The 26,641-nt window shown below is 40.6% G+C and overlaps 4 protein-coding genes across 4 annotated transcripts; 3 read left to right on the forward strand and 1 right to left on the reverse strand.

Moving 5' to 3' along the window:
• The first annotated feature begins 2,107 nt into the window (after positions 1-2,107).
• LOC118418709 lies at positions 2,108-4,571 on the forward strand. The gene is made up of 5 exons (XM_035824773.1): positions 2,108-2,181; positions 2,618-2,714; positions 2,928-3,008; positions 3,452-3,591; positions 3,872-4,571. The coding sequence occupies exons 2-5, from the start codon at positions 2,627-2,629 to the stop codon at positions 3,929-3,931; spliced, it is 369 nt and encodes a 122-aa protein (XP_035680666.1). The 5' UTR covers positions 2,108-2,181; positions 2,618-2,626; the 3' UTR covers positions 3,932-4,571.
• A 397-nt stretch (positions 4,572-4,968) lies between these two features.
• Positions 4,969-11,703, forward strand: LOC118418707 (kin of IRRE-like protein 1). Its single transcript, XM_035824770.1, has 4 exons — positions 4,969-5,227; positions 6,839-6,907; positions 9,366-9,543; positions 9,807-11,703. Exons 2-4 carry the CDS (start codon positions 6,859-6,861, stop codon positions 10,048-10,050), a joined length of 471 nt encoding a protein of 156 aa, XP_035680663.1. The 5' UTR covers positions 4,969-5,227; positions 6,839-6,858; the 3' UTR covers positions 10,051-11,703.
• Positions 11,704-12,783: 1,080 nt separating this feature from the next.
• LOC118417557 lies at positions 12,784-16,330 on the reverse strand. The gene is made up of 6 exons (XM_035823150.1): positions 16,199-16,330; positions 15,055-15,405; positions 14,731-14,814; positions 13,992-14,131; positions 13,295-13,363; positions 12,784-12,828 (listed from the first exon to the last, which is right to left on the reverse strand). The coding sequence occupies exons 1-6, from the start codon at positions 16,263-16,265 to the stop codon at positions 12,784-12,786; spliced, it is 756 nt and encodes a 251-aa protein (XP_035679043.1). The 5' UTR covers positions 16,266-16,330.
• Positions 16,264-25,347, forward strand: LOC118417558. Its single transcript, XM_035823151.1, has 8 exons — positions 16,264-16,295; positions 16,386-16,420; positions 16,474-16,556; positions 23,125-23,342; positions 23,738-24,186; positions 24,491-24,627; positions 24,759-24,833; positions 25,333-25,347. Exons 1-8 carry the CDS (start codon positions 16,264-16,266, stop codon positions 25,345-25,347), a joined length of 1,044 nt encoding a protein of 347 aa, XP_035679044.1.
• The last annotated feature ends 1,294 nt before the right edge of the window (positions 25,348-26,641 follow it).

Genomic DNA, 26,641 nt, shown 5'->3' on the forward strand with positions numbered 1-26,641 from the left:
CCATAGCACGTGATGGGCTGTCCTAAGTCCTCGGGCACCACGTTGTGTATGGTGAGGTTACAGCACAGACTACCTACATAAAAAAAGTTTGCATGCTGTAGACCAAAGATGGCTACGTGCAATGTTAATGATTAAATGGCAATAACACATTAACAACGTTAACGGCATACAAAAATGTACATGCAGTCAGGAACCGTAATGGCCAACCTAAATCAACGCTCGTTCAAAGAGCAAGACCGCATGCAAGCGTTGGCTGGGTTATGTTGTGCGAATGCCAAGGCCGAGATTTTCGAAGGGTAGCACTAAAGTAGTTTCCAACAGGAAGAAGAGGAGAAAAGACCAGAGAGATGGACCGCAAGACCACAAAAAAAAAGAAACAATGGAAGTGCGGTGATGATGAAAATAATGAAAGACTACCTGCCAATCCACTGCTGCACCGAACAGAGAACTTGGGTGGGGTGTCGACAGCACTTGTGTTGTTTGGACCTCTTTCAAAGATGAGTTGAGACGACACCCCACCGAAGAAGGCTTGCCAGACAAAGGTGTGACCCTAAACGGGCAAAAGTTTTGAGACATCAATGCAAGTGTGTAAGTTTATATCTCTCGATTTTCATTACACATTGGAGTAAATGACTAAAAATTCCAGCCGTAAAGGTAATCATGTTCATCATGACATAAACTTCATAGTCCTACATATCTACACTTTGATCATCTGCTCAAAGAAAATTGGCATTAGATCATGCATTAGAAGCCACCTTGAACATTGTTCGTTTGGTAATGAAGATGGGTGAATTTAAGCATAAGATCGAAGTATACATAAGAACTTACCTCCATCCCTAATAAACAGCAGTCCAGCATTACATCATCATGTAACAGGGTGGTCTGGTTGGACGGTGCGACTGCATACTGAACAGCTAATGTTCGTATTATAAGAAATGAACATTTACTGCGTTAGATAGACCATACATAACTTTGTAAGAGAAACTGGTGTGTTGATGGTCAAGTTAATGAAAGCTCTAACTCTCCAGAGAGTATGGCTGCTTTAAGAATCCTTTAAGTATGCCCAAATCACCACCATTTGTGTAAGATGATGTTATTCCAAGAGAAACGTGCATGTGTTAGAAATTGTGACACATTGGGCCGACTTGCAAATATGAAATCAGACATTTAATTGCTCACTAATACAATCAGCAACGCAAATATCAATGCTCATTCCTACTACGGGCAAAACGGTCCTCATAGTGTTAGCCTGTATACGTGACTTGAACCTTGCTCGCAATGCACAGGTGGGAGGAGAAGTTCGTGATTGGCGCCCGTTATCTGCCAGCCGACTCCTTTAGCAACAACAACAAACAAACCAGGTTCTTATCTGAGGAAGTTAATGATATCTTCCCTAAAGTTCTGCTTTGTTAGTGTCCCCTACCCCTGACACCTGTACAATATACACGAAACACCACCGTTGCCAACGCAACCAAAATCACTCACCTGAAACTGTGCCCAGCTCTCCAACTATGAAGGCGACGCAAAGGCATATAATCATATACATAACAAAGAACACATTCACTAATTCTAATTTACATGTAAGTACGACTGACTTCCGCGTTTATAATTACCCATGTGACCTTGCGCCAATGACCCACACCGCGACCTTGTCCTTTGACACGGATGTTGACAGAGAGTATGTACCCAGCGGGTGCCATTGTTTACATGGGCTAGTCTTTTGTTTAATAACGTAGTCTACCATTACCATCCTTACTGTGTAGAAGGCCTTACACACTTACAGGACATAGTTACAAATACTTCATGCCCAGTGAATCACAACATATTGCGAAATCTATATGATATTGCTGTGCAATTTAAAATATGTCATTAACGTTACATTCTGTGCTTTGGTTTTAAATGGTTCTATAACCATTGTTTAAATCGGACTATTGATAACATTATTCCACGCCAGGTGTGTTCTATCGTCCAAATTATTATCATCTACCTGGCAGATAAGAATCTTACTTCATAAGAGGAGTGGGGATTTTTTTACGGATGAAGTTATTCAGACATTTACGATAAGGGTTACCTGGTAAAGCAGGTTGAGCAAGATTTGCAAAGTCGGGTCAAAGGTCGCGTGAAAGACTACTGCAACAGAAGAGTCAACAACATTGGAAGCAGTACATTCCGATTGTGTAGGTGTGTGTGTTTCCTTATTACTTTGTTACCGGCCTTATAGTAATGGTTATGATGTACTAGTTTTCCTCTCATCAGTCAAATACCTTCACATGAGTACCAAAGTTATAAATGCATGATAATGTTCGATAGTTCTCTTGAAACAACGTATATTTTGTATACATGTAACGTTATGCCCTTCTGTATATAGATAGTCACATCTGATGAATTGTACAGCAGACTTACTATAATATAAGGCTCGATATTTGTATAATGTTATGCACTTGGTGTGTCGAAATGCTATTCATGTGGGCGTTGTATTCAGGAAAACAAACAGATAGGTCAAGCACAACATAGAATACAAACGTCCATAGGGAATTTTTTTGACTTGAGCTGAACCATTTAGACTTCATTATTTCATTCAGGTTGTCTGCAACTTTACGAATATTTTCATTTCTAGACTACAAGAATGATCACAACTGTAATGTGTAAAATGCTGCTAACCAAGATCACTATCAGCGTACATTTCATCTTGTTGCTGGTACTGCAGTGTTCAGGTGAGTGTTTTTCCTTACATTGTAGGTCGTACAATATTGATCATTGTATGTACATACATTGTATGTACATTTTGTTGCTAGTTACCGTGGATGGCTTATCTATTATTAATGTTTTTTTTTTTAATTTTTCAGCCTATGCTTTTGAATACGAAATACATATGTGCATGTAAATATTTTGTTCTTTTCTCTTCCCATAACGTTACATTACTACAGCTCAGAACACGACATCGCCAAATTCAGTAACAAACTCTACTACGAGGGTTACTATGGTCAATGCTACGCAACAGAGCACACGTAAGTGTCAACATAGCCAATCAACTGTCAGGGTTATCTATTTTCATTTTGCTAGGGCATCTGTGTTACTGTCTTTGTCAATTTATCCTCATGAATTTTCACAACCCGAAATCAATTGTGCTTTCGTATGATGTCTCCATCAATACAGATGATACTACATACTATAAATTGTCTATCTTATGATTAGTTATTATTGTCAGAATTTGCTTATTAATTAATAGATTTAATTATATGTCATTAGATTAACCTTGAGGAAGAGTTAATCTGTAACTGTATATATATATTTATGTTTCTAGATAGACGTAGTAGACATGAACTCCATGAAGACTAGCATTACATAATGAATATATGGCGTGTGCTGGTAATAGAGGTAAAAAAAACCAGAAAGATAAGAAGATTTACAATATACTGACACATCATTTATATATTTATTTTGATTTCAGCTCGGTTCATTAATATCAATACTTCCATCAGTAACTGGGCGAAGGCTGGCATTGCTATCGGCCTGGCCCTTGGGGTTGTTCTGATCGCTGGGATCGTGGCTGGCAGCTGCCATTGTTGGTTAAGGAAGCAAAAAGGAAGCGTAAGTAATCATAACTTATGATTGTCTCTTTTAGTGGTATATCTTTTTTAATCTTCGTGGAACTGTATACGATATATGATATGCATTATCCTCAGTGATGGTTGATTGGTACACCAGTAAGATAATTCTTGTGAAATGATTGGTACTTTAGTAAGATATTTCCTGTGATAGAATTAATTGTAAAAGAATGATGGAAATGTCACAGTTGCTTCTCTCTATTCATTTAGCTCCTACATGTATGTAAATGTCAGAATAAGAATTGATCTGATCTCCCCTCCAGAACTTGGTACCCAGCAAAGACGAAGAAGAAGTAGAAGAAGAGGTTCGCATCGCTGAATGATGATGTCAATAATTTACCTAAAAGTGGAGCTATAAGGCAGCTAATTGAATAACTACATGTATATAAAACGACAATAGCTGGTAGAGCTATCATAATTATCTATAACCCATTTCCCCCCAAAAAATTGTAATTATTGTCACTGATACGCGAACATGTCCAATACATTATACGTTATAAGTAATACCAACACTACGTACAGAATCATGTGTTGATATTATTACAATGCCTGGGCTGCTAACACTATCATGCAATGGCGTTTCAACGAACACAACAGTGTTGCAGTACCACATGTAGCCGTCAGAAGCCGTTGCATACACATACCTTGAGTACGATGCACAGAGTTTATAAACGCGATTATATGGCTTGGGTGCAATTGCAATAAACACGCATATGTTTACATGTACATGCATAGTCAGTGTTCGATAACCCAGACAAGAAAAAACAGAATTTTGGACCACGGATATTTTTCGGGCTCTGAATAGAAAAATGTATAATGTTCAGACTGAACCTGCCTTAACAACAGTAATTGCATATTTCACACAGATTGCATGCCCTACACGTTGCCACTAAATGTAGACTATACATAATACTTGCACTTTGCAACCCAAACTTGGAGTAAATAAATGGTCAGAAACCAGAAGTGTGTTGTTATTGCATCAGACGTACCTTGGACGCTAGGACGCTGCCCTAGTCGGGTCATGAACAGCGTCAAAACAAGACAGTTAAACTGTATTGCAACCGTCAGTTAAAACACCTTACAGATTTGCTATGTATTAGGTACAACGACTTTGTTGACAAGTGTGTTTGTAATGTGGAATGTGCGGGTAATGACCAACACAGTGGAGTCGTCCGTGTTTACATTTACCTGCGCCAGTGACCTTTTATACTAGCATTACGTCACCTGTAAGGGCGTACCAAATGGAGTGGGTGTGCGTGTAAGCTCGGACGAGTGTTGTTTCTGTCCGAATGAATAGTATTGTCATGTTGAAATTGCTTCAATGGATACGTGAGGTCAGAACTCAAAGAGATATATAAATGAACTATCAGAAAGTTATAAGTATAGAACTTGGTACTTTCAGCATCCAACAGTATTTCCCCACCCTGTATCGTTGAATCGTCGACCAGTCTGTGTTTTGGTGCAAGTACGCAGAAGGATAACAAGACGTTTTATTCGTGTGAAGGCTGTATCAGTTCAAGACATTGTGAAACCTTAAGGTAGCATTTTTGAATGCTGTCACCAGGTGTTGTCCAGTAGGACGTCCTGGCAAGACAAGGGACGCTGTCTGGTACTGTACGGTCAGTGCACGGTTTTTAAACCGCACCTACACGAACACTGCTTTGTGTTATAGGTGATCGCAGCCACAGCCTTGCAGGTCTATTCTGTGCCCACCACTGCAATGCAAATTGGTTTTTCAGACGGTATCATATGACGGCTCACATTTCTTTTTGAGATCTCAAAACTAGCCACTACACTGCAATAGACTTTGCCCAGTCCACAAACGCACGTACTATTTTGCTATGATGTAACATATGGCACTGTGGCTGTATGCTGAGTTACGAAAGCAGCCATTGTTATGGCGCGGCTATGAAAAATACCACACTTTTGTGAACAAAACAATCGCACAAATGCCTTTGACGGAACCTATTTCCGTAGATAGCTCTCGGTACATCTGTACTTCCAAAGACTTCAGTAGCATACAGATAAAGTGTTGTCATAGAATTCTACCAACAGCAGGTGTAACCTCTCGTCTGATAAGGCTCACGAAAGTGAAAGTAAACAGAAATGATAGATAGCCCTTTGTGGCTCGAAAATGAAAGTAAATACGTGACACATAGATAAAGTCCCTTTGTCCGTTTATATTTCAACATAGTTTCATTTTCATTTCCCTAGTTGATAGTCTAGCTGGAGGTTCAAAACAGTTGTGTTTGAGACATTGGATGGGAAGTGCATGTAGCAACAATAACAACGAGAAAAGGGAACTCAATTTTGCCAAGAATTGTTTATGTCGTGAAACGCCCGATGTTGAAGGAGTAATATTTTCACTGCAAAACCGTCATCCAACGGTGAGAACTTTGATTTCGTCATATTCCCCAGGGTAGGTGAACCACCAATCTTACATTAGTTAACTTCACACACATGGAGGAGGAGGAGAATGGTGAGAACGACAAAGAGGAGGAGGAAATCAGTTAAGTACATCAGAACCATGCAGAGGCCTTTCCACGATCCGGCGTCCACTGGCAAGGCGACCAAGATGAATATGAAAGCAACAATAATGTTTAATCTCAAGAGAGTGTGAGTGAGCTCTGCTTAGAGAAAATGTTATACATTCATCATACATGTCAGAAGAACAACGTCAGATTTATACACAGTAAAACGATAGCTAGATATTACCAAGTTCTCATACTATAATATCTCTAATACATTTGTGATGCAAATGTTCATGATTATGCGACAACAAACACATACTATAGTACAGTATGGTGCAAATATCTAAGACAATAGTAGCTATCCTTTATGCTACACCCACCTGTCAATGACATTTCACGTTCTCACGCTTTCAGAGCAAGGCCCAGGGAAGATGAAGTTAAACGTATAGTTACAAACGTCCATGTACTAACAATGTGGCGTCGATTGCAATTGGCCGAGTGGCTATGCTAGCGAACGCGAGACCGAGAGTTCAAATGGTTCAATTCCTAGTAGATATCATGCCATTCAGAAACACACGACTTTCCTTATTCCAGATTTCGGTTGGGGAGGCGAAATGCGGTGGGAGTAAGAGAGATGGGGTCCCCCTTCTAATACCACGCAGTGGATGGTGACCTACTGTCTGTACGGCCTTAAAAACTCAATATCTGACTTCTGCACTGAAATATGTAACTAAAACTAATAATTTGTGTCTATCACAGGTGTGCCATGTTGCACAACGATGTACGTGACACTGCTGTTAGCGCTTCTGTTGGCACTTGTTACACCAGGTAAAGTTGTGCATACGTTAAAAATACAACCTAACCCGGGAGCCTCAGCTCCCCCCCCCCCTACTTTGCCCCTCGCGGGGTCATCTGAGGGTATCGAAGGGTCTACCGAAAGTGCGAAAAGGAACGAAAAGGAACGAAAAGGAACGAAAAGGAACGAAAAGGAACGAAAAGGAACGAAAAGGAACGAAAAGGAACGAAAAGGAACGAAAAGGAACGAAAAGGAAGGAAGTATGAAGCAAACTAAAATAAAATCCATGAGAATATAAGGAACCGGTACTGCGGGCGTTAGAAGCCTATAAAACATGTTTTAAAACGCGTTTTATTTTAGAATTTGGCAATATGACTTTTTTACGGCGCTGTTTTAGGCGGTTGTGTTTGTGTGGCTAAATTATTCTCTGAAGATCAGCGAAATGCAAGGAAACAGAACTGAGATAAGAAAGTAAGGACTAAAATTCAGTTTCCAGGTCATCCAGGAATAAAGTCATCCAGGAATAAAGCTGAATCTGAATCTCTTACTGGCGGGTGATAGATAAATATCGATTAACGTACATTTTCAGAATGATTCAAGATTGTAGCGTTGCTGTTGTATTTGGATGGCTTCTGTTCTCCCAAGATGGGAGCACCGCATGCAATTCTTGCGATTGTTTACGTCTAATAGAAATCCGGCCTGGAATGATATGCTAATAAACTGCTGCCCCACTAGCATGACAGCTCCCTTCAACAGGGCCCACAACATGTTTTTCTGGAGACTGGAGACATATCTTCTCGCTCGTTCACGACAAAAGAAAAGGTGTGAAAGGATAGGCATGTATACATTGTAGTGATTGTACCAAGGAGCTTTCATCACGTTGTACCATGAGTATTCATAATTTTGGCGGGAAGAAAGGACAACGTGAGGAATTTGTGCAAAGGATATTGGGAAACTACGGAGAGATTTGGCCGTTGACTCACGTCTCCCGTGCGGGTTCGACAGAAAAAGTCTTTGGAACCAGACCTCGAATTGAAATCAACGCGGTGTCCCGATTGCCCGGGGCCACATATAATTTAGGCCGGGACCACTAGAAAACGACTTTGTGGCATTTTTGAGACCGTAGAAAAATAATCTACACCAGAATGTCAACCCGTCAAACGTTTTTCAGGCGCGCTACTCAGCGGCTTTTACCCCCCTCCCCCCGAATTTGGTCTGTGACAGCCCGCGTGGGAACTGATTCGTGACTCCGCCCATCCCGCCCATCGCCTCTGATTTGTATTTAGCTATTTCCACGCGTGCACTTTCCCGCCGGTTCGCCGTTTAACCATTGGAGCTCTAGGAATTTCGTGGAACAAGTCGCAAAATGCAAAAATAAAGTCCGTTGCAAATGCATTTGCCGATCACAGTGCCGTTACCTTATATTCCCATCGATTTTATTTCACTTTGCTTCATACTTCGTTCCTTTTCGTTCCTTTTCGCACTTTCGGTACTTTCCTTTTCGTTCCTTTTCGTTCCTATCCAATCTTTTCGTTCCTTTTCGCACTTTCGGTACTTTCCTTTTCGTTCCTTTTCGTTCCTTTTCGCACTTTCGGTACTTTCCTTTTCGTTCCTTTTCGTTCCTTTTCGTTCCTTTTCGTTCCTTTTCGTTCCTTTTCGTTCCTTTTCGTTCCTTTTCGCTCCTTTTCGTTCCTTTTCGTTCCTTTTCGCTCCTTTTCGTTCCTTTTCGCACTTTCGGTACACCGGTATCGAAATGTAGATGTAGATGTAGACAACAGTAAAAGCAGAGAACTCTACATGCAAATTGAGTAAGGAATAACAACAAAAAGCGTCTTATAGTCTAGTCTACTGGTAATCTTGTAAGTAGACACTGAACAACGAGCGGCTTATGGATCGCATGTACATTCAGATTTGCACAGTCTGGTAAACAAGTTAATTGGCGACTTCAGCCACAAGACTTGACAAGTCAATCTGTTTTTCATTCCGGGTGACTCAAGGGTCCACCATGCATTGACAAACGTCTGACATATGACACTGCAAACATTGTTATCAACCCGTCACAACCTTTGTTGTTTGTAGCCCCGCCCATTGTGTGGTTCTCAAGCTCACATAACATGGCACGGGTGTTTGCCCATTTGGTATGTGTTGCCTCAGACGTACTTAGTATGATGAAAAACTTCTGTAAATGGCGAAATGTTGTGGAGTGAAAACGTATAATTTCCTGTTTTTTTCTACGTAGGGGTTACGTGGTACCTTCACTATAGACCAACAAAATATAAAGTTTATCTTCCATTATGTTCGAACATGTAAATCAAAATAAATACATGTATATCGGTATGTGTGTACGTGTGTGTGTTTGTTTGTTCGTGTGTGTGTGTGTGTGTTTGTGATTGTTTGTTTGTGTGTGTGTGTGTGTGTGTGTGTGTGTTTGTGCGTGTGTTTGTGCGTCTGTGAATTAGTTTTGATCCGGGTTTTCCATTCTACCTATAGAGATTGAGGGGCAAGAAGCCCGGTACACCGAGGTCCCCAGAGAGACCACTGTCGTGGAGGGGGACAACGTTACATTAAACTGTAGCGTCGAGAATATCACAAACGACACGTCAGTCAAGTGGTTCGGTCCGCCAAATTACCACTTCAGGACAGAGGGCAGAAACTCTGGACACCCCAGGTACACATGGAGCTTAAAGCACTCTTAATCTCAAAAAAGATGCAAGGATCCGACTCAGCCTGAGAGTCTAGGAGGAGGAGAGAAGTTAAACAACAAATGTACTACAAATGTCAATCGAGACTTAGCGGGTCCCTTGCATCTGTCTGAAGGTATAGTAAGGTTATTCCTAAAAGATTGACCTCTGCTAAGGTTTCACCACAGAATATTCCTTATAAATCAATACTTAACAATGTTTCATTGTCGTTTCTACCTTCGCTTCACAGATACACGATTGTCGGGGACCCGTCTGAAGGTGAGTACAACCTTCACATCACTAACGCCAGCAAGTCGGACAATGGGCGGTTTCGGTGTTGGGTACGGGAGGTGCGACAGGACCCTGCCGAGGCCACCCTGACCGTTAAGGACAGGATGACAAGCGCTGCCTCAAGCCTACAAGGTTTCTATCTGAATTTTCCGGTCATCATATTGGCTATGCAGTGCTTCGCTAAAGCATACGTTGTGAATTAAGATCACAGGGACTTTATGATACGCCTTGATGCAAGGCAGAGTATAATATTATATATTTTTAAAATGCATATAAATATAATATGTAATTGTGTCGTAAATATATATTATATATAACTGTGTCCTAACCGAAATTCTGGCGTTATCAATCTTGACAAGGAAGAGTACAGTATGCACCCTTTTGACTCGCAACATAACGGTGGAGATCACAATGTATAGTACCATTGTCAATATTGTATTATAAGTACATGTATATTTGTTAACATAGACAAAGAGGCTGGGCCTTAAGGTCTTTGCACTGCCATAGAAACGTCAAGATAATTCTAGTATATCATACGTTTATATAAAAGTCAATATGTATAGTAATTTTATGATTTATATAATTGCAAGTATAACTTTCGGTTGGGGGCAAGTAGTAGTGATTTTTAAATTGCCCGACCGAATCCTATGTCTGAGTAATGTTTCTATGATGCATATGTATGACATTTCTTCGGTAGAAGCTACTCACTGTCCATAACATTTGGTAGCAACTGGATTACATGTTACTACTTTGTAGAGATGAGTTCTCTACATCTACATATACTCCTACAGCTGGACTCAATGGGTATCAAGCAGGTGGAATTAACATTGTGAAATATTACATAAATTTTGCCGTTGAGAGAGACCACGTGTACATTTAAACTATAAAATTTGATTACACGTACTACATCTATGTCATGTTTTCGAGAAAGTTTGTTCAATATATCATTTCACTGCCCAGACTACATTGGTATTCTACTGCAATGTTTTTCTCCAGGCTGAATTAAAAGCCTTTTTTGGTGAAATAAAATACTACGTTCAGCTCTTCACTGCCACTTACCACTATTAAAGAATACATTAACTGTGTATTTTCGTTCATTAGGTTGAAACTAACTATAAGTAAAGTACAGACGGCCTTGAAAATAAAGAACACACAAGGCAATGGTGTATAATGTGTACAAATGTATATCATTTGATGGCCTTCGTGTCTAATGCAAAACCACAATGTCCCTGTTTTTTGCTGTCGTATGAACTGCTTGTATCTCCTGTTATTACATAGCTCAAAAAGTGAGCTCATATAGATACACCATAGATCTTCAAATACTAATGTCAACAAAAAAGTAAAATGTCTTAAATAAACGTCTTACATTACAGGCCAAGGTCGAGGGGAAAAGGGAAAAGCCAATCGCGTTTGAAATGTTACGAAGTGTTAAGTAAAGACCTTAACCCACCCCCTACCATTGAACTTGGAGAATGACCGTACAGTCGTTTTCACACTTGTACTTCTTTCTAAGTCGTAAGCAGTTTCGTACAGTGTAAGAAATGATATGGCTTCTAAGGTATACATACACATCACTGAATAACACATACATACAACATGATCTAACTAATAATACTAAGTGAAATGTGAATGTTCACCAATATGAGCAATGTATGTCTGACTTGATTTACGATTGTACAATAGACAGTAGCGGATATGTACAGCGTTATTCGACTGGTCCATTATTTCGAAATGAGAGTGAAGCCAATCAAAAGTTATCTACCATAGAAGTTATCTACCATAAATCTATCCCGATTACATGGTATGTCTGAAGAATTCAACAGTAAAATAAAAACAACAAAGAACTGTAATATCTGTGAAACCAAGGAGGTTGAAAGAGGGAAAGGAGTCGGCTCATAATTTGTCCCTTTTCAACCATCTTCGACTCACTTGTGAAAAAAACATTAACATTGGGGTGCGAATTGGTCTTGATTTACATACACCCAGCCGACTATCGGCATTGTTTTCATTGTTCACTCTATTATAAATGACAACAGCATGAATGATGGCCGGGCAACAAGAACAATAGAGTAACTTTGGGGAAGATTTTCAAAAGTTGAGAGTTGTAGATAGAAGAACAGCAACAACGCTCTTTGCTTTATTATTATATTATAAAGATGCCGATAGCACGGAAATCAAGCAAGCCCCAAGACGGAGGATCTCCGACGCACGACAGGCTTGAAACTTGCAGTCAAACAAGCGGGACTGTTGCATTATGTTTTCAAGCCTACGAATACGGTGGCTGGCTAAATGAGATGGAAGGAATCATGATAAAGTCTGTGATAAAAACATCCCAGAAAAATTATTAACTCTTTCTGGAAAATAATTCAAAAATAAGAATTTATCTAGAGGCATGTTGTCCAGCTTGTCGAGAAAACTAGCCTCTCAAAATTCGCCTCGCAAGGAGATTTATTTGATGCCCCAACTTCACCCTTTGCACCAGACCATCCATGGAGACCTTATCAAGCTCAACTTTGATACAGAAAAAGAAGGCTAAGACCCCAGGAAAAATCGTAAGTGCCCACCGCCAAAAAATACATGAATGGAACGACAAAGACCTGTATAATACGTAAAAACCTCAAGTTTATTTTGGAAAAGTGCTATATGTTTGTAATAAGAACATAAATCTATACATATTTCTCCATATTTCTAAGGCCAAAAAAATGACATAAGTCCAAAGAAATGGCTGTAAACAAACCCATGTTCGTCGTAGAAAGGAAAACAAACTATCGCCATGATCGCCATGTTGTTTTCTTTCGAATGCCGATTTCTGCGCAGCTCTACTGCGCAATCCAAATAAGGAAATTGTCGGAAACCGAAGGGGCTTCGACTTCTAATCGGGCCGGCCTCGGTCCCTGCCGCTGCCCTGACGTCATGACTGGCTCATTATGCGGCTTTTATGGGGAGTCAAACATGGTTACAAAGGACTGCCGCCGGCCACCCTGAACAATGGGACACAGCAGGGTTTAACAGGGCAAAACAAAGGCCGCGGCAAGGTGCTAATTATGAGCCGACTCCTTTCCCTCTTTCAACCTCCTTGGTGAAACTGCTTAGTACTAAGAAACCGGTATGGTCAGACGTCAATTACGCCCCCAGCGTCGCCGTTCTGCAAGGGGGCTTCTTCAGCTCTGCGTATAGTATTCAGCTCCTAAGCATATAAAGCAAACTGCCTGAATAATTTGCTATCATTTTATCAAGTTTTCTACCCTGTAATTGCTTTTCAATCTGAAAATAACAACGATAGTATGCTTGTTGTTCATAATAATCATAGTGGAAAGTTTCAAATGCAAAATCGAGAGATAGGGACGCTAAAGGACAACTTGAAAAATATGGTTACCAATCTCTTTAAACTACACAAAGATTTACATGTGAGGAACATTGTCATTAATATCTAAGAAGTAAACATACCTGATCGCCCTGCATGAACCTGTTGTCATGAGGATCTCTTCCACCGTTGTGCACAGGGTCGTAACGCTGCTGATGTGCAATGAACACGTTGTAGTAAATGTTTTAGCCCTTAGACACTCAACTTTTCAAAGTTAACTTTTCAAAGCCGTCGTAGACATATGTAGAATAATTAAGGACAACACAAAAAAGTTAAATGTTAAGCCTTAGCCTTTAAAAGAATAATATTTAAAAGCTTATAAAAGTGAATGTGACAAGAAACAATGTGCACCGTACTGCGTTTAGGTTGATATGACAAATGAGTAGGGCCTAGGAAAAAAATGTTGTGTTTCCTGTTTCCCTACCTTCCCTAGAAAAACCTGCTGACCCTAGACTTTTTTTGGGTGGGCAGTGGAGTCACAAAATTTCCAGTTAGAATTTTTATTCAGCCTGCTTCCTATTGAAGTAAAAACAGTATGCTTGTCCTATCTAATGAAGGATTAATGTATCTATTGTGCACAAAATCAAAGTTTGACATTGAAAGACAAGTGTCCTCATGCATTTCAGTTTCCTTTGTTCAACTGTATTGTAATATGTATCACTAGATTTTTGGCTATCCTAAAAAAAATTACAAAAAAAAAAGATATCCCCTACCTACCGACCGTAATTTTTTCAGGACTGAAACAGGAAACACAACACTTTTTTTCCTAGGCCTAGTTACCGGAGGAACTTGCGGAGGCCGGCCGTTCCGCCGTTTGTAGATGCATCCACCAGCTACTACAATTGCGATGATGGGCAGCACTACCACGATCACTATGGCGGCAATGCTCCCACCCGGCAGTCCTCCGCTTGAGGCGGAGCCTGTTGGTTTCAAAGCAGACGATAAACAACAATCAGGTGCTGACAGCAGATGAACAATGTGCACGCGCAATTTGATAAGAATCTCGTTATATCATTCTCCTACAGCAGAGTACCGTCAGTCATTTATTCCTGACTGTACTCTGCTTTCCTTCCCTTTTGCCGGCGGTATTACCCGCCCTACTTATTAGATATTAATGAGCTTGCCCTTATATGGGCAGTCAGCCGTTGGGGATCGGGCGTTGGCATGGTGAGCAAACAAAGTCATGGTAATACGTAACATGATTGGCTGGTAGCTTCCCAGCGGCCTTTGCGAGACAGCTTCACCACAACAAGAAGCCCAAGGAAGGCCTGTTCTCTGATTGGTTGACAGCTTGTTTGTGGCGACAATCATAATACCCGTAGGTAGGCCCTGGGACAGCAGGGCCCCATAAGGTAAATGCCGTTGGGGACCGGGCGTTAGGAGGATGCGTTATATAAGATATTGTATTGTGATGTTTTTTGCGCAGTTTACGTGTCATAGTCTATATACACTGTCTGACAGTAGTAGTAGTAGTAGCAGCAGCAGTAGTAGTAGTAGTTTCCAAATCATATTCACTTACCCGTGTTGTTGACATGGCTTCCCGTGGTCATCAGAGCAGTGGCAGCTGTGTTGTTCGTGATGCCTTCATCGGAACCATTCAGGTCTGGTTTGGGGGAAGAGGAATCAGTTATTATCGTATAGAACGAAGCGTTTTACTGAGGATGATTTCAACCTAACCTTGACACATAGAATACCGGAAACTTTATTACACAGCAAAAAGCATAGTGACTTTCGTATGGTCGACTGTAAACTACAAAGAAGAATAGAGAATAAATCTTGAGATCTTACGACAAGCTGAAAATGAGATAAAGTTTAGATGAGATAAAAGTATTTGCATACTCACCATTCATAGTCACGTTTATGTCTGGTCCTGTGTGGAACCCCACACTTAGCTTGTATAACCCAACCTCTCCAAGTTGAAAATCGAGTATGGTCAGGTTGACGACTGTGATTCCATTGAACCAGGCAATGCTAACTGAGAAATTGCCTTTGAATGGTTCATGTGGATCTTCCTCTCCTGCTCCAAGCTCATAGACGGGCACGAACTTATTTGACCCCGTAATGGGGTTTGGGCCCTGAATTACTATAGATTCATGTTCTTCAGTGCCGTTGGCAGCAAAGGAGAGAAGTTTGTCGTCTCCCTGACCACCCTCGACCGTAGAGGGTGGATATTGGATGAACATCGCTGATCCGTCTGTAGAGGAATGATTGTGAATGATTGGTCAATCATTATCTATAAAAAAATTCAACTATTGTATATCTTATCATAACAATTGTTGATACACAAACAGACAGGCAGACGGACAGACACACACACACAAATACGCGCGCGCGCGCACACACACACACACACACACACACACACACACATATACACACATATGCACACACACACTGATACACACACGATCACACATTTACGCCACGATACCGTGACACGCATATAGCAATAGAGCATGTGATACTTCACACAGACGGTAACCATTTGGCTTACCAAGTTGTGCCTTTATGTCAGCATGTAACAACAGAAAAATCCATGACGATGGTATTCGACCATCTAAAAAGCCGGACAGTAAACCTTATATCTACAATAAAGATAGTTACGTTCTTGTAAATAATAGTGGTATCGTTAGGAAGAGTCGAACACCGTTGCATTAGTAGCTTAACTTTCTCCGTGCAATGGAATTAGCATATACTAGTACTACCACATATTTAATCGGTGTGTAAATTTTGATAATGTCGACCAAGTTTTTACTACTGGTACATAGTAATCAAAGAAAGTATTTAACTGTGAAAAGACCAGATTGATCATTTGAATATTGATTAGTAGTTGATAGCGCACCTGTTAAAACCTACGCCTACGTGACCACGTGTATGTAAATTGCATACCGACAAAACGAGCCCTACCAAGTTTGTGCCCTTAAGCTTATCACCAAGAATCGTTTTACTAAACCCAATTGTCTTAATCAAGTTAATCGTCACAATACCTGTAAGTGTGGTTGCCCCACTGAACAGGATGATAGGGATCACGGAAGTCCATGTCGGAGCGGTCATGGCTTACCCTCCCCCTCAGAAACCGGTGGGGTGAGTCACAAGATTAAAGAACTTCCGGGTCACAGTTCATACACCTGTCGGACAAGTAAGTGCTCATTGACCTTGGAACCCAATACTCAGCATTGTTTACTGTGAGGCACACCTGGCTGGTGGCTGTAAAGTTAATTTTTCTCTTCTGTGCTTCGTCTGGAATGATTACAACTGACAGTCGACTTACATGTACCACGATGTATCGTGAAGGTCTTACTGCAGTCTTCTGTAGGACAACATGACACCAGTTTACGTTCAAAGGTGCTCCCTGTCTACATTCTTTTTGTATCCGAATATAACATCTGCGTTGTGTTTTGGTAGCCCGTGAGTGTGTGTGTGTGTGTGTGTGTGTGTGTGTGTGTGTGTGTGTGTGTGTGTGTGCGTGCGTGTGCGTGCGTATGTGTGTGTGTGTGTGTGGAATGTGCTGCAACTTTTATACATTGATGTTGACTCAAGTCAATAGCATTGGGTTAATGTTTAACATAAACAGCTGGCCGTGTGGCTTCATCCTGTCATTACAAAACTGCTTATAATGTTGATAGATACCGTGCACTGTTAGGTGGAATGAATACGTAGTCAGAGACATATTGAGTGTTATAAAGTTATAACAAACAAGCTGCTCAATCATCTCATCACCCGGGACAAATCTAATGTGCTTGTGTGAGTAATACAAGTCAATCTGCTCCATCACAATCAGGTGTTGTGCTCTGCTCATTATAGTTCACAGGAAAATTATAGCCAAACGCTAGCTAGCATAAATGGCTGACTTTGAATATTTCATAATTATGTATCTGGGAAAAACTGGAGCGAAAATACAATGTAGGAATATGTTTTATCATGGATTTGTAGACTAGCATTTACTACTGAAAAGAATTTGTTATAAAACAGTCCTTGTCCTATCATGTCATGAAAAATTTCTGAAATCATTCAGAACATCAACCAGCTAAACATCTTTCTTTCGAATAGATCAGCAAATTGAAGGCATGCTTTTAACTACTAATACATGTATTTGTGCTACGCTCATGACATTGAAGCAAACAACCAACAATTATTTATGTGTATTTGTGGAAAATCAAATAACACTCACAGATTTGACCTAGATATAATGGAGTTTATAGGGGACTTCATTTAAAAGCTTATCTTCTTTGTATTGTCCTTCATTGAGACTAGTGCCTTTCACTGAGTTACATGTAACAAGGCGGGCCACATGGCGCGGCTATGACGTGCCCTGACTTGCCCAGACTAATCTCTCTGTCTTCGGACAGGCCAAAACCTGTACAGGAGACGTTTTTCGACGATCGAAAATTTGGCAAGCACCTCCATCGGCTACTCACCCCCACATTGGTGTCACAAGTCGTCAAACTTAACTGTCGTTACGCTATCAGAGTTCTAAGTTCTAGTCACAGACATACCTACTCCTTGATAGACGCCATGACTAATCTTAGTGACCACAGCACCCCATGACAGCAGCCATGCCATGGTTACAGCCTCTCTGATCAAAAACGCTCAGTAGCCGTTAACGTTACCAGAAAATAGGATTGATTACAGACTGGCATGTAGCTAGTGCCTTATGCCTGTGCCCTATTACAAAACGCAGCCTCATGTAGAATCATACGCCAGGTGCTACCGATGGTCTTTTCCGACAGTTCAATTTTACAAATCTACACATCTCAATTGCCGGAAATACCTCACAGACGATTCTTAGAATGTCACTTTTGTGACAGTAACCACTGACGGTCTATGGTGACTAGGAAACAAGGTTTATCGAAGAAGCATGGCTCTACTCTATGAGGAAAAGAAAATCCTACAGCGACTACTTAAAGTAAGGCCGCCATGTTGAATTGAATACAGGTGAGGGCACGTGTTCCTACATCTAATACACCGTCCTCCAACCACTTGAAGAATTAAGTATTTGTGAAGTATTTCACACGCATATGAGGTCTAGTCGCAAAATTGAAAAATGGAAATTCAAGAACTTACCTATTCAACATGCAGTTATCGTGTCCGACTGAGACGGCATGCGGCTACGGGAACGGCGACGAGTCACACCCCTCCTCCCGTCACGTACGAGCACTTGACTGACCTGGGGAGGGGGGCAGTTACAATTAGTGCTATGGCGGTGGTATTACTGTAGTGTTCCTGTTGAAATCAAAATACCAAAAGCGTAGTTTGCAAACTTGACATTCCCGGGACAAGAAAGTTTGAAAGCAAGGTGCACAACTCAGAAAAACTCGCCCCGAGTTAGCCTGTAGGTCAGGCGGAAATATGACTCATGTATGATGGAATTCCCCACCTGTTGATCTTTTCACCGCCCGGAAGTACACACCCGTGGGTGGAAAGCTTCGGGAGGGTTATAGTGCGCTCATGAGAAAAAAAAAAGTACGATGTATTCCGATTGAAAACAAAATTCATAAATGGAATTTACTGTTGCAATTAAACAATTAATTTTCAATCCCTGTCCCTAAGTATCATAGGTTACTAAAGGGCATACTCGTAAGATGTCAATGACATCTGACGTCATAATGAGTGATAATCTTAAACATAGAAGGCGTTGGCTTGTCATGTCACCTATCATGACAACTCACGGTCACGACAATAATTCTAAAGAAATGATACACACAGATGCATAAGGAAACATGTTGATGGAAATCTATACTATTTATAACTTATTCTCACTAGAATTACACGCCCTAATGCCGGCAAATAATTTGGCCTCATTATTACCATGCTCAGCAACTGTTCACCTGCTATTGTCCTGACTGTAGCATTATAGTAATGTACTAAGCGATGTTAGACTATACCCCATTGTACGTTTATAGTGTGTCAAAGTGGTATTCTCTGGTTTCCACATAATTGACTTGCATAATTGATCTAACAATGTTCGTTTTCATAGACTGAACACACTGGAAAGATATCAAATCACGTCATTTACAACTAGTACTATTACATTACGTTCATTTCTCATCAATTATAATTAGGTCCTTATTTGTATAATTGATATCACCTGATAGTCCTCTTTTTCATAGTTACACATATCTCACATGTCTCATGTGTTTGAAAGTCGAATAATGAATGATTTTGTAGATTAGGCCACTATTTACATATCATGCGTCTAATTATGTTAATTATCACCCAATATACCCACATCACAAAGACAATGAAAGTCCTACAACGTTCGCTTGAGCTATTCTCTTCCAAAGTTTCGAAAGAAAATGTCTGCTGCAGCTAGGTCCAAAGAATGCCAATAGGGAGCCCAAACCTACACCACTCACTCTCTACTCCAAGAGCTATCCATCATAATAAAACCTGGGGGCAATGATATTTCTTTTGCCAACTACCAACATACCAAATATCTGACAAACCCTTCCACGGCTTCTCCAGCAATCCTGTTCACAGACGCACGACTCACGCATCCGAAACGCAACCTTTTCGGCAAAGGTGATCATAATGATAGCAATGACAAATAGACGCTAGAGTACCAACAGCATTCAATTTTTAGGGCTCGTTTTCATACATTTTGTACGTTCGCATTGTATCGTACATTGTCCCTAACAACACACTTTTGCTCGGAGATAGCCCATTCACAAACCAGTATGGCAATGGTATTCTTGATTCCTCTTTAACTAAAGATGTTCCGAATGACATAAATGCTAAAACATCTGATTGCTATATGCTGTCGCAATGTTATATATCAAATACAAGTTTTGATACTTCTACTATTGTCAGTCAGTCTCTATAGACATTGAAAAAACAAAAATTACAGTTCAAAATAGGAAAAAAAAAATTTTCAGACAGAAGTTCAGAGGAACAGTCCAGGGGTTTGTTTGATTGAGTCAACTGCATGCCGTCGGTGCCAAGTTTTGATACAGGTGCGCAACAGTGGGGACTGTTCGGTAGTTGTAGTGTTCAAGTAGTGTTCAATAGTCAAGTTCAAGGTCCCTTCTGCTAGTTCAAGTTTTCACGGTGAGGAAACGAATACAATATCCACGAGAAAGTGCTAACAATTCCGATGAGGAAATTTTGCTTAAGCTATGATAAACTGACAAATCAATATTTTATCAGATACAGAGTCAAAGCTACCTGAATCCCAATATGTTTCCGAATTGCCACCTAAAGGGTTAATGAAATACCCCATGCCCTAGCGTACAATTATAAGTGATGAAAGAGACCAATAGCGTGTGGACGTGAGGGTCAGGTGATCAAACAGTTTAAAGAGACTGAAGGTATTTACGTGTGCTACAAGCAAGGAGGCTTAGAAAGTGAAAGCAACTTGGTGCAAGCAAGGAGCCAGCACCACGAAGTCGAACTGGTCCATGACAGCTCCCTTGATCAAACCTAGCCATGGGGTCGGGATGTAGCCGACATATGTGCCCATTGAAGGCGGATGTCCCATATGTGATAACCGACCATCTAAAGATGCGACTTGGGCAGAAAAGTTCGAGGTGACGCAGGAGAGGCTACAGAACCTGGCCAAACTCGACGAAAAGGTAAGCAAGAAATGATATCTGCATATACTAAAAGGGGAGATGCAAACAATTCATGTCTTACTCAATTGTCACCGCGTAACTTTCAATGTTACGGGTTACATGAAGAGGAACAGCATCTTTTCTCCCTGAGTCAGAAACATCAATGCCCTAGATAAGCTCGACTCACTGAGAGTGCGGGCTAACTAACCCAACAGCATAATGGAAAAGTAGGCGTTGCGAAGGTTTCTCCACCCTTATTGTTTTTTTTTTTCTAATTATTAGTGTTGTCTGTGCTCCCATGGAGAGGATCTCTTGTTGTAACCCTTTATATGCAACTACCACGCCAGCTATTAGGATTTTGCGACGGTTTCCAGTTTTGTTCATTTAACGCCCATGTCCGTGATGAATTAATTGGTGCTGTTTGTCATTAGTTTTTTGGTACTAATTTTCATTGCGTATGCTGCCGATGTTTTGTTGACCACTTCTTTCTCAGCAACGCTGTCAATGTCGACGGCGAAGCGTAAATATGTGATTGTCTTTCCACCAATACCGATCTGTTGATGGAACTATGCATGACTGTGACTGTTCCTTCATGATTTTCTTAAGTCATCATGCATAGTCTGGATTTTTTTCTCCAAGTAACATGAATTGCGGACATGGGGACACTAGCACCGCTTTCATGCAGCGCATCGGCAGCCGGCTATACTTACGAGTTGTGACGGTCATACCTAAGCATTTTTTTATGGGAAAAAAAGCACAAAGAAAATGAAAGTGTAATTCTAACCGTTCAGACCACCTTATTACCCTTTCACTGCAACAGCACAGCAAGTTATACATGCAGCACCTACCACGTCCACAAAAGACTTCTTTGTCAGCCTTTGTTGAGAACTTTAAATAGACGTCAATGTTTGCTTACTGTGATTAAGTTCTAGTAGGTTCACTCTGCTGAGTCACGGTGTGTGTACTTAATCTCAAATCTAGATATCTCTGGCCCACATACTTGTGTTGTGTTTAATCTTTGTATAGCCATACTTGTGTTTGCTCCATACGCCTTTGCTACCGGATTTGCCAGGCCAGGCATGTTGTATGCATTTCAGTCTCGTTATACCCCCCTCACATTATATACGATCTTCGAACGTACTTCGCGATCGCAGGAAGGTCGGCTGATTTTAAGATCTTAAGATGGTCTTGCGTATTTTTCGCCCAAAAACTGTCCCCCTCACGTATAAGCGAGGCTCGTGCGATCGACGGTGAATAAATCTATGATAATGAACCTCCCATGACCTCTTGCACGCGGAAAAGGTAACACAAAATGTTCCTCAAAAAAAGGCAAGAGATCAATAAATGTTGCTTACTTTGTTGTCGGAATCTTTTTAAACAATTAATGGAATGCGTGGGTATAATAGAAATGACAAAAGAAAAGAAAGTGTATCACAAAGTCAGCCTACATACTGCCACAGGGGCAACAATGTTAGAATTACCCTCACATTCTCAGCAATTCAATATTTGCAAACAAACGGAAGTAGGGCGAACGTTGCCCGAACGTCACCTGACTGACGGGCGTTCGCCATCCGATTTTTAATAACTATGTCTGTGCTCGCCTATCGGTCTTCAATCGTTGGATTGACGCAAGACTATTGACCGATACCCTTGCGAGGTACGCACGATTTGTACGCACGATCTGCGACTCGGTAACGAGCTCTGCGATCTCAGAGATCTCCTGCGACTTGTCGCTTATGTTAAGAACATGTTTCGCTGCACCGCGACCATCGTACGACCCCTGAAAATCGCCGGCGATCTCTAAAAATCGCAAGATGATCGTGAGAACACCGGACGTCTTACTCACGAAAATGTCATTTAGAGCTCGTAGACTAGTCTTCCGATCGATTTTCGCCTAATGTGAGGGGGGTATTAAGGCCCCCTTTCCACTAGATGCGATCGCGATGCGCTCTCACTGCGACCTAAATAGCATATTTGTAACATTTGATTTCTTACTGGGTATATCATACATCATGTAAACGTGTAACTGAGAGGACAGCAAAACACACAAAGTGTAAAAAGATTCGTGTGTTTTCTATACAATTCGTTGAGCGATCTGTCAAATCTATGTCGCAGAGAGAGCGCTGCGAGAGAGCCGTCCTAGTGGAAGGGGGGTATATATAACAAAAAGGAGATGATTGTGGTGCTACCAATGTTCTTTTGAGTAAATGTGAATACGTGCACTTGTTTGTTGCAAAATAGAACCAACTAAGTTAAACACAACACAGGTGGTTTATATCTAGGATTACATCAGAGAATCTTAAAATTTTTGAGGTACCGCAGGACCACGTAAACTCATGAATTTTAATTGATTTTGGTTCCAGACTTCCTTCTGCGGTACATTTCCAGGGTTGGTGGACTTGCTAACAGCGCAGACCACCAGTGATGTTGAGCAGTTCTGGGTTCTATTCCAATGGGTCCAACGTGAAGGCAGACGTCAGCAACCGCGCAAGTCGCTGCCAGGGGACTCTCCATTCGAGTTTCTGAGAGCGGTGAAGGACGGGAAACGATCTTATGCTGACTTGTACCAGAAATTGTGCAGGTACATGAAGGAAATTCTGTAGTGGTTTACTGCAACTTAACGCAAACTTCAGTTTGAGGAGCTAGTTAAAGTTAAAACCCTTCCCCTTGTACAGGGTGGTGCTCACTTCATTTTAGCCCTATGTCCACACAGGGCCACTACAATGTACATGTAGGGGCTTGTCCACCCGAAGTGATGTGTGTTCAACGTCCAAACTCTTTTTCATGTGTACTCTTTTTCATATGTGCTAAATTAGCTAACGTTATAGATAATTTTATTTGTGCAACATTAGTGTAAAGGAAAAGGTAGCTACTGGTTCTTGTAACACGGGCTTTTAGGGGCATAACTGATGAGTTATCATTTCTCAACGACTATTCCTAGACATTAAATTCATTTGTTTTGCCTGTAAACTATAGCACCGCCGACCTAAAATGTAAAACCGTAACTGGTCTTTGCAAGTCTACTGGCAACCAAGCGGGCAGACCCTCCGGAGAACGAGGTAACGTTACTTTCAAATCGTCATCGTGGAACGTGGTAACCATCAATGGAAGACGCGCATTGGTGGACTGCCAATTCGAACTGAACTTCGACCCGGACCGAATGCCGCCATGTTATTTCTTGTCGCTCCCTACCCACTTTGCCACTACCCACTTTCCTGATGACAGGTCCCTTCAACTGCTCCAGGGCAGCGTCACGTTGGCACAGTTCCGAAGCCACGACACTTGTTTGAAATCATCAGCGCGTGGAAAGGTAGCCGCGGAGGGGTCTCCAGTTAGAAAGAAAGCGAAACGAGATGAACCTAAAGAAGAAAGGAAGACGTCGGAGGCAGAGTCCAGGAAGGATCCCGACAGCGATCCGATTATGAGTGAGTAAACTTCTGCTTGCAGCATTGGTACTTCAAATTGAAGCAAATATGCCCTAACGTCATCTAATTGTACATAGCCGAAGATTATGTAATGAAGTCACTGAAAAAGATGGTGGAATTAAGAAGTTCCTAAGCCAAGCGATTCAAATGTGATTTGTCTAGTCATTGTTTCCACTTTGAATTATGTAGTTCATGGTAGGGGTAAAACAACTTTGGAAATTGTCACAAAAATAATCTTCTGTACTTGTGACTCAACCTGAATGCCCTTTTGTTTTTTCCACCATATCATATCATATCATATCAGCGCTCGATGAACTGAAGGATGACCGCCTTAAACCAATTCCAGAAGGTTATACCCATCACATCATGATCAGTTACTGCCATAAGCAGAGGAAGAAGGTCGCCAAGATCAGAAAACATCTCGACAAGCTAGGCTACAAGGTATGTCACCTCCCGTATTACTAGTGCTTAGACCAGAACGCTTAGAATCGAGCTCTCCATCTAAGCAGGCGTATTGTTTGATCGTGTCTTCTAGTCCATGCTTGGTTTACCCATGTGGTGTTGCTATATAGGTGTGGATAGACGAGGAAGACATGGAAGGGACCTTGGCAAGCTCCATGGCAAAGGGGATCATCAATGCTGCAATTGTTCTTTTTTTTTTTTTTTTTTTTTTTTTTTTGCCCTTGCCAGGATTTTTTAATTTTTTTTTTTATTTATTTATTCATTTTCCATTAAGATAGACAAAAAACATACAGACGTTACATTACACAGATGAAGCCTCCCTTTGCGGAAATGTTACAAAGAAAATCGATAGGTTGATAATTAATGACATAGTATGGTGAGAAAAAAGATGAAACTTAAACATTACATAAAGATCGCCACTTACCCCGGTGCCTCTCCAGTTTCCCTCTCCGAGACGCAATAAGATATTCGGTCTTTTCATAGAATAATACTAGCCTTTTGAAAGAGTTGAAATTTAGTCTTTTGCATTTCCTTGATTGAAAAATAAACAGTTTACCTAATAAGATTATCATATTTGTTAAAGATGATGCATATGTTGATAGGTCTCCGAAAATAATTATAAAACTGGTTAAATGAATATGTAAGCCACATTCCTGTAATAACCATTCCTGCACTTCTCTCCAGAATGGGACAACATAAATACATTCATAAAAAACATGTACATAACTCTCCTCATCACTGTTGCAAAATGAACATAAATTGGTTTCTATTAGATTCCAGATTCGTAGCATCCTGTTTGTTGGTAAATATTTATAGAGCAGACGAAACTGAAAATATCTTAAACTAGGATCTATTGTAGATTTTACAAGGTTTATAAAGACTGATTTCCAAGGAATGGGTGTGTCGAAATAATCAAACCAGGAAAGTCTGATTTTGTGAGCAACTGTAGTTTGGTTCATAGATAATAAGAAGAAATTGTAGATAGATTTGTTTATCTTGACTTGGCTTAACCACTTGTAATTCTTTTGATGAGGTACACATATTACATTTTTTGATGCCTCAATACTTAGCAATGTTTTCCACTTCGATGGAATGGAAGCAATAAGCTGCTGATATCGTAATTGATTGCAAGTATCAGGGTAAATCGAACAAAAATCGTGGTAAGACATCAGGTGTCCATCTTCTGACAATAAATCATTTATAAAGATAATTTTTCTATTCAAGAGTGCATTAAAGAGAATAGGTCTACCTTCAATTGTGATGCTTGAGTTGTTCCAAAGGATCTGTTGCCGTACACTAACTGGCGTCTCGGATTCTGTATATTGAAATTTACACCAAGCAGCTAACGCTTCAAGAATAAAGCCTTTTAACTTAAGAAAAGTGATTGACGACAGTTGAAAGAAGGGTAGTAACTGCAGACTCAAACGTGGGTTATAATGTATCATCATCGATGAGAACCATTCAGGGTGAAAATACAACTTCGGAATCCACGAAGCTTTCAAAGTTTGATCGAATACACGTAAGTTAATCAAATTTAAACCTCCATTTTCTGTTGAGTTATAAAGTACCTTTCTGGCGACTTTTTCTGGACCGTCCTCCCAAATAAACGAAAATATCTTTTGTTCGTATCTTTTAAAAAAAGAATCATTTGGTGACGGTAAGGTCTGGAGTAGGTGGGTGAATTGGGGAACTACTAGAGAGTTCACAACCGTTATTTTGCCATAAAGCGATAACGATTTACCCTTCCATGGACGTAATATTCGGTCTAACTTATCTAACCTAGGTTCTATATTGGTTTCAACAATAAGATTCATATCAGCAGGAATATGTACACCTAATATATCTACATCTCCATCTACCCATTGTACAGGTAAGTGGGTGGGTAGTCGAAACTTTGAATGTTTTAAAGAGCCTAGTCTTAGAATTTTACATTTTTCTGCATTTAATTCAAGGCCTGATATATTTGAAAAACCGTCAATATCGGATAATAATG

This window comes from Branchiostoma floridae, chromosome 6, assembly GCF_000003815.2.
Source record: "Branchiostoma floridae strain S238N-H82 chromosome 6, Bfl_VNyyK, whole genome shotgun sequence".
In the NCBI taxonomy this organism is placed as follows: domain Eukaryota; kingdom Metazoa; phylum Chordata; class Leptocardii; order Amphioxiformes; family Branchiostomatidae; genus Branchiostoma; species Branchiostoma floridae.

Bases quoted from the DNA above. Each gene is read 5' to 3' on its own strand.
- LOC118418709 (XM_035824773.1), top strand. From the start codon at position 2,627: ATGATCACAACTGTAATGTGTAAAATGCTGCTAACCAAGATCACTATC. The intron at 3,009-3,451 runs GTAAGTGTCAAC...TTTTGATTTCAG, and splicing joins TGCTACGCAACAGAGCACAC to CTCGGTTCATTAATATCAAT. The intron at 3,592-3,871 runs GTAAGTAATCAT...TCTCCCCTCCAG, and splicing joins TAAGGAAGCAAAAAGGAAGC to AACTTGGTACCCAGCAAAGA.
- LOC118418707 (XM_035824770.1), top strand. From the start codon at position 6,859: ATGTACGTGACACTGCTGTTAGCGCTTCTGTTGGCACTTGTTACACCA. The intron at 6,908-9,365 runs GTAAAGTTGTGC...TTCTACCTATAG, and splicing joins GTTGGCACTTGTTACACCAG to AGATTGAGGGGCAAGAAGCC. The intron at 9,544-9,806 runs GTACACATGGAG...TTCGCTTCACAG, and splicing joins AGAAACTCTGGACACCCCAG to ATACACGATTGTCGGGGACC.
- LOC118417558 (XM_035823151.1), top strand. From the start codon at position 16,264: ATGGCTTACCCTCCCCCTCAGAAACCGGTGGG. The intron at 16,421-16,473 runs GTAAAGTTAATT...TACAACTGACAG, and splicing joins GGCACACCTGGCTGGTGGCT to TCGACTTACATGTACCACGA. The intron at 24,628-24,758 runs GTATGTCACCTC...GTTGCTATATAG, and splicing joins TCGACAAGCTAGGCTACAAG to GTGTGGATAGACGAGGAAGA.
- LOC118417557 (XM_035823150.1), bottom strand. From the start codon at position 16,265: ATGACCGCTCCGACATGGACTTCCGTGATCCCTATCATCCTGTTCAGT. The intron at 14,132-14,730 runs GTAAGTGAATAT...TGAAACCAACAG, and splicing joins AAGCCATGTCAACAACACGG to GCTCCGCCTCAAGCGGAGGA. The intron at 12,829-13,294 runs GTATGTTTACTT...CCCATTGTTCAG, and splicing joins GGTTCATGCAGGGCGATCAG to GGTGGCCGGCGGCAGTCCTT.